The sequence below is a fragment of the Quercus lobata genome, chromosome 5, assembly GCF_001633185.2.
Source record: "Quercus lobata isolate SW786 chromosome 5, ValleyOak3.0 Primary Assembly, whole genome shotgun sequence".
Taxonomy (NCBI): Eukaryota; Viridiplantae; Streptophyta; class Magnoliopsida; order Fagales; family Fagaceae; genus Quercus; species Quercus lobata.
This window is the reverse complement of record NC_044908.1, coordinates 55,782,372-55,790,267: the sequence shown is the minus strand read 5'-3', so window position 1 is coordinate 55,790,267 and position 7,896 is coordinate 55,782,372. Positions and strand designations below refer to the sequence as shown.

The 7,896-nt window shown below is 35.3% G+C and overlaps 1 protein-coding gene across 1 annotated transcript; it reads left to right on the top strand.

The window, feature by feature from the left end:
• Positions 1-3,537: 3,537 nt before the first annotated feature.
• On the top strand, positions 3,538-6,438 carry LOC115991763 (F-box protein At5g46170-like). The gene is made up of 2 exons (XM_031115667.1): positions 3,538-5,103; positions 6,019-6,438. Exon 1 carries the CDS (start codon positions 3,900-3,902, stop codon positions 5,067-5,069), a length of 1,170 nt encoding a protein of 389 aa, XP_030971527.1. The 5' UTR covers positions 3,538-3,899; the 3' UTR covers positions 5,070-5,103; positions 6,019-6,438.
• The last annotated feature ends 1,458 nt before the right edge of the window (positions 6,439-7,896 follow it).

Below are 7,896 nucleotides of genomic sequence, written 5' to 3'. Positions count from 1 at the left end.
CCTTTCTCGGCCCCACTCCCAACTGAAAGAAGAAATCTTTTGCAATTTAAGAGTGATTGTTGAGCTGTTATCTCTACCAAAAGTGGGTCTAAGATTGGCACAAGGTGTCATCAACCTAAACTTAAGTGGTTAGCTGCTTATTATTTAACTACTAACTAGTAGATGTCTCGATGCATGTGTGCACTATTAGTTATTTTATAATATTCATATGTGTTATATTGTTTGGAAAATTAATTTCAATTATGTATTATACATCACTAAAATAATGAATAAAAAAAAATTGTAACACAATATATCCATAAGTAACCATAATTAATTAGACTCTAAAAATACCACTATATGCCCTTTTTTGTTTGATTAAGTGTACATGTATATTCACCACTACACACCCTTGGTGTGGTGGTCACTCTACAAATATAAATGTTTGTGGGATATAGGGAGCAAGGGTCAAGGTTCAAGTCTCCAGGAGGGAGTTTCACACACATATACACTTAGATCAAGCTAGAGTAGAAATTCTATCATCTAAAAAAAAAAAAAAAGGTGTATATGTATATTTAGTTCTTACATTTGACGTTTCCAACATAAATTTTTATTATTTCCTTTTCTTTTTTTTTTTTCTTTTTTTAAAGAAAACACATGAACTTTTGAAGGCTAAAAATCTAAGATTTAATGTTTATAATTTCTAATTCACAAAACTAAATACACATGCCAAAAGATTAAAAATAAAACAATAATTGAATAGAGAAATATAAAGTTATACTATTTCATATCTCACGTTTAATTTTACTTACATCTAAGTACCTTAATCACTTACAAAGATTAAACACTTTTCAAAAATATAAATAAAGACAAAAAACACATACCTTTTAGAAATCCCATATGTTGTTAAAGCATTGTATCAAGCTTTGATAGTTTTGTTAAGAAATTTAGATCATATGCACCTGAAACCAAAGCCAATTTCACTCTTTTTTACACTAATTTTCTCACTCTTTGTCTCTCTATGTCTCCAGTCCTACTTTTCTTTTGGCCTTTTGATATTTTGTGAAATTGGAATATATAAAAGTACATGAAAACTAACATTGAATGGAAAAAACCTTTCATTTTTTAAATTAATGAAATTAAAAGTGGAAGAGTTCAAGAAGTTGGAAAAGAGAGTAGAACCAAATCTTTTAATTTTATGCATTTATGGCTTAATCTAATCATTGATAAGAAGATGGGAGGTGAAAGGCTAAACAAAAAAGTACTCATACAAAGCACCACATGGCAGAACCTCATGCATTTCCGCATGAGGTCTCTGCTTATATATATATATATATATATATATATATTGATTGATGATTGATTGATTAATTAGCCTAATCTCTCCTAGGACTACAAAGTCTGCAACATATCTTCTTCTGAATATTAGGTGGTAGAGAAGATTTACTTGAGATAAGAAAGAGGTTTTATATAGACGAAAAACTTAATTAGAAGAGAAAAGAATTTGGACTTTTTATTTATTTATTTTGTAGGAGATAATAAAAGAACTTGAAGTTGAACAACTTATGAAAAAGTCTAAGACCACAAAAATTTTCACAACTTCTTACCATAACTATGACGTGGCAGAGTGTGATTAGTGAAAAAACATTGTCGATTCAAATATAAATAATGGTTAACCACTCACAATCTATCACGTCATAATTGTGACAAAAAAATTGTGAAATAATTTATGGTCCTAAAACTACTCCCACCCTATTTCATATATATATATATATATATATATATATATACTCTCAATGTTTTGACATCAATTCATTTACCTATTGATCTCTTCAAACCAAAATCCCCTAGGGCCCTAAGCATCTTTCTTTATAAGCAAATGAGAGTTTATTTTATAATTTTTAAGCTATCATCTAGCTATACCACATAGCTTGAGGGTGCCAAACAAAACAGAAAGTGCTCAAATTCTTTAAGAATTGGCTCTCCCTACCATTTAAAAATCTCACATTCACTTCCATTTTAATTTAATGACTAACACGTAGCAGACAAACAATCCAAAAGTTAAAAAAAGAACCATGTCATACTAAGTTTTTTCTCTCTCTTCCTTTGTTCTTTTTCTTTCTCTCTTGTTTGCCTCTTTCTTCATGAGTCAATGGAACCAAAAAAAAAGTGAAGAAAGGTCATTTATTTATACATTATTGTATTATCAATTCTCTCTACGTTTCAAATGAATCGGGTTTGGTGTGGCCCAATCACTCATTTTGTGGGCTTAACTAGATTTTTGTCTCTCTTGGTTCGTAGCATAGTGTTGGGCTACTGAGTTTGCTGGGTTTGCTCATGCAATTACTTACATTAAAATTCTAAATTGGGCTAGATCACTTTAACCATCCAACTTGCCTAAAAAAAAAAACACCAGCAAATGCCAGCACAACCTATTCAGCCGTATCTTTCTACTAAGTAATTTTTACCTAAACAATTTCTACCAGCATGACAAATTTCATAACTTATCTACAATGGATGCAAGCTAAGATTAGAAAATATCACTTTTACAGCAGCTATCCTTGGCATCAATTGTCTTCTACATTAAGCAAAAGTTACCATCTCATGGGAAAAGTATCATGAAATTCGTTGAAAGCTAATTTAGATCTTATTTTTGATAATCTAAATTTAGATTCTTATTTATGGTTTATCCATGGTAGAAAGGTTATAGTAGAAAGAAACTAAATCTAGATTTTTATTTGTATTGTATTTTTTTTTTTCAAACAATAGCTAAGAGTGTTATATCTTAATTGGTTGGTATAATCTGTTGCGTGTGAAATTTTTTTACCCATTTTAGAATTACTCTTATCTTATATGAGATGGATCTTTTGACGTGTGAGAAAATTTCTACCATTTTTAAAATTTCTCTTATCTTATATCTTAAATAAGATGGATAAAATCTAAATTTAAAATTAGATATTGTTATTTTTATAATAAAAAGAGTTTTAATTGGATTTTTTTTATATAAGATAGAATTTTTACTCTAATCTAATCTAAATGTATATATGTGTGAAGCTCATTTTTAAAGACTTGAACTCCAATCTTTATACTTGTGGAATGACCATCACATCAAGGGTACGCGGTGATAGTTTTAATTAGATTCTACTCAATGATTTGTCAAAACCACTCATTAATTATTGCATATGCAAATAATAATCATATTAGTTTTAATTAATTAAAAACAAATTAGTAATAGTAATTCTCCTAATATTACTCAATAAAAAGGAATCTAAACCTTGAAGAGTAATAAAGATTAGGTTTAACAACAACAACCGTACGTGTGAGTTTGTGATTACTGATTTATTACCCTACAAATCTCAATCAGACACCAGTAAAACCAAAAAGGAAAACGTACAAAGCCGGTATTTTATAATGCTACATATTAAGAAAAAAAAAGTAAAAACAAAAACAAAAACAAAAATAAAAACAAAAACAGTACAACACACAGTCACTCACACACAACACGCACGCACGCACCAACCTTTTTTTTTTCCTTTTCCTTATAACGCGCTTAATAATAATCTCCCAATCTCTCTCTCTCTCTCTCTCTCTCTATTCATCACCACTCCTCTTCTTCTACACCTCTGAACAAAGACAAAAAAAAAAACCGTGGATCTATCTATATCCCCATTCTCCACCGCCATTTCCAATTCCCAGCTCACATCTTTCGAACTCAAAATCTCTGCGAATCGAAAAAAGAGTTTTGTTCTATTTCTGTTTCTAACAAATATATGTATATATATAAAACAAAGCTTATCTTAATTTGAAAGTAAAGCAGAAACAGAAACAGAAACACATGGTTTATAATTTCCCAGATCTACACCAAACCCACTTCCACTACTAGCAAATTCAGATCACAAACCAGCCTACTTCTATTCGCAATGTCAGATCTGACGTTTTCGGAGCCGCAATCCCACATCGACCACTTCGACCGCCTTCCCGACTCTATCCTCCTCTTGATCTTCAACAGGATCGGCGATGTCAAGGCCTTGGGTCGGTGCTGCGTCGTTTCGCGCCGCTTCCACTCCCTCGTCCCTCAGGTCGACAACGTCGTCGTTCGGGTCGACTGCGTTATCTCCGACGACGACTCTTCGTCTTCTTCTCTTTCCGCCCCGGCCATCTCCTGTTCCTCCGACAAGTCTCGCAACCCCTTCTCGAACCTCTTCCGGTTCGTTTTCGGCGGAATCGTCAAGCCACTTCAGCTCTTTACCCAACTCCTTAACCCTAAGAGACCCGCTTCGTCTTCTTCCGCCTCCTCCGCTCTGTTGCTCTCCGAAGACTCCGATGCCGAACACGGCGCAAGCGGTGGCGGTGGAGGCGTTACTCACCATTCCCCGACCCAGGTCCTCAAAAACTTCAACGAAATTCGCTTCCTTCGAATCGAGCTTCCCAGCGGCGAATTGGGTATCGAGGATGGGGTTTTGCTCAAATGGCGTGCCGATTTCGGCTCCACCCTCGACGATTGCGTCATTCTCGGCGCCTCTGCGGTTTTCCAGTCCCCGGCCTACGCCGCCGCCGCCGATGCAGCCGCCGCCTGCGGTACCGGTACCGGGGAGGACAACGGGAGCATACCCGAGTCGTTTTACACGAATGGGGGTCTGAAACTGCGTGTGGTTTGGACAATTAGCTCCTTGATTGCTGCTTCGGCTAGGCATTACTTGCTGCAACCCATAATTTCGGAGCACAAGACTTTGGATAATCTCGTGCTGACCGATGCCGATGGGCAAGGCGTGTTGTGTATGAATAGGGAGCAGCTGGAGGAGCTGAGAGTGAAGCCGTTGTCGGCTTCCTCTGCCTCGAAGAGGACACAAGTTCCGGCTCTTAATATGCGCCTTTGGTACGCGCCGCACTTGGAATTGCCTGATGGGATGGTTCTCAAGGGTGCCACCCTTGTCGCCATTCGGCCCAGCGATCAGTCTGTGCCCGCCATGAGCAAGAAGGAAGTGTCTGATGTGTCGTGGGTGTCCACGGCTTTTGAGGAGCCTTATGGTACTGCCGCCAAGATGCTCGTCAAGCGGAGGACTTACTGTCTTGAGATGAACTCATTCTGAATTCACACTTTCACAGAGAGTAATGTGATCTGAGGTAAACAAGTTTCTACAGCTTATTTAATTGGGGATTTGAATAATTGAGCGAAAATTGCAGTGTTGCCCATTATAAGGAACCAGTGAGATGTTTTGTATTATTGATATGTAGTATTATGGTCTTGTTGTTGGATTTGATGTGTCTTTTAAGATTTGGGAATTCCTATGTTATAAGGAAAGATAAAATGTCTTTGAGTATGAATGAGACCTCATTGTTTTTTGGGAGGTGGAGACTCACGAAATTGAAAATTGTATTGGTCATGGTACAAATGAGAAAGTAGCTCAAAGTATCTGGATTATGAATTTTCTGCATTGTTTTTGGTTTTGAATTGCGCTGTTTGTGTGCCTTTTTGTTTTATTTTAAAAGATAAATCAGAATTTACTCGTGAATCATTCATATGTGTGCTCTTTTCTTACACTCTAAAATGGGGTTTTCCAGTTAAGGCACAATGATACAGGAGAAAGTGGGGATCTGCATATGCCTTTTTTTTTTTTTTTTTGCAAACAGAGAATTAAAATACAATTTTGTATTATTGTTATATGGTATTCTAGGCTTTGGATATGGATTGTTCATTATGCCTTGCCCTCTATATAAGGAACCAATGAGATATTGGCCTTGGTGTGGATTTGATGCATCTTTTAAGATTTGGGAATTCGTATGTTATAACATATGCTCAATGTCTTTGAGTAGGGATGAGACCTAATTTTTTTTTGGGAGGTGGAGAGTCACAGAACAGAAATTGTATTGGTTATGGTACAAATGAGAAAGTAGCACTAAGTATATCTGGATTATATAATTCCTGCATTGTTTTTTTGTTTTGACTTATGATTGTTGTGTTTTTTGTTTTATTTTAAAAAACAAATCAGTTGTTATGTATTTTGTACACTATGCTTACTCTAAAATGGGGTTTTCCAGGGAAGGCACAATCATACAAGAGAAAGTGGAGGATGTGCATGTTTTTTTGCAAACTGAGAATTAGATGACAATTTGCTTTATGAATATCTCAGTTGGGTGCCAAGCCAACTTTTGTGGACTGCCACTGAAACACCAATCCTTGGTTGAATATGCATGCACTGTTAATCTCTCACCCGGTATGCTGGAATTGATGGTGGAAATGCATCTGTGCTTGTTGTTTTGATTTGAGGCATATGCTTGTAAGATTGCACACATGCAACTAAAATGATGTTGTAAGATCTTTCAGTTCGTGTAGTCATTTACTTTATTTAAACCATCTCTGTATGTGAATATTGTAGTTATGATGAATATGTGATGTTTATGTTATACTTAAAAAGGTTATTGAGCAATGTACTATTATGCTTCAAATGATCCATGGTTAAGTCACTCATATGTAGCAGTGGTAAAATGGAAGATGTGTATTATCTGTTTCTTCTTCAATGGTAATTGCCAATAGAGTCATTGATTATTGATGAAATGATGGCATAGTGAAGTCTCTCAAAGCTTTTCTTGTTTAGGACAGCATAAGATAGCATGTCACTGCTTCATTGAATCAGATGTTCCCAACTATGGTATGTTGAACTTGAACCTCAATAAAATGTTAGCATGATAGCCCATCTGCCTCCAAGTAAAAGTGAGTTGCTGGTTTCAGTAAAAATGAAAAAAAGGAAAAGAAAAACAAGGGAGTTGCGAAATAACCTATACAGTATCTTGATGCTGATTGTTTTTAATTTTTTAATTTTTTTTAATTTTAATTTTTCTTGATGCTGATTGTTGCTGGTGATGGGTAATTGTGCTGTATGTGTAAGTGTGAAAACTGATGGCGTTTCAATTTACATTCATAGCTGTATGTTTGAAGGGTGGGCTGCTTTTGTCTCATTTCTTGTTATGATGTGCTCTCTCTCTCTGTCATGACACATCTGACACTGCATTGAATAGCATTGATTATACGATATGAGTTTCACGGAAATTACTCATACCCAGCGTATTCTCGTTTTCACTAGAAATTATCAAAGGCTTGGTCTTATTTAAGGATGGGAAATATAATGCTAGTTACTTTTTATGGACAGTTGGGTCACTTTCTGTCAAAAAATTCATGTAAATACAAGTTGAGTCACTTTCAGTCAAAATATTCACGTAAATACAAGTGGTGTCCAATTGATGCTTTCTTGAGCACCGTTAAACAAAAGAGACATTATGAAATGGCTTATCATATTCTACAAAAGCATATAACTTCCCATCAAAAAAAAAAAAAAAAGCATATAACTTGACATCTTTGTGTGCAGTGTCGTGTGGAATCTCTTCTTTACATTGGTACCGTTCAAGAGTGTGTAAGCCATTGTACAATTACAGAAAGATTTACCTTAAACCAAATTGGTGTCCATTGAATTTGCCAGGATTAGAGAAAGTGATAGCAATATTTCATCTATATACTTGTCGACGATTAACCAACCATTTTCCTTGCTCTATATTTATCTCAAACCAACCATCACTTCCATGCTCCCCCCCATTGCAAGTTAGTGCTTCCTTTCACTGCTCAACAAGTCAATGCATGTATCAAAAATGCCCAGTGGCCGAGAGGCACAAACTATGATTGTCATTTAGATAACAGAGCTACATCTTCAAAAATGTAATGACTTATCAATGGTCAAGGCTAGCCCCTAGTAGGTGTAGATTCCTTTGAAAATACACTATGCAATTTAATATAATGCAATGCTATTTACACAGACTCTCTATCTCACAAAAGATTTACAAAGTTTCATGTCATTGTCACTCTAGGTTTCTAAAAATCAAAGAATAAATGGGAAAGTGATAGGAAAAGTAAAGATGTGATTTTGT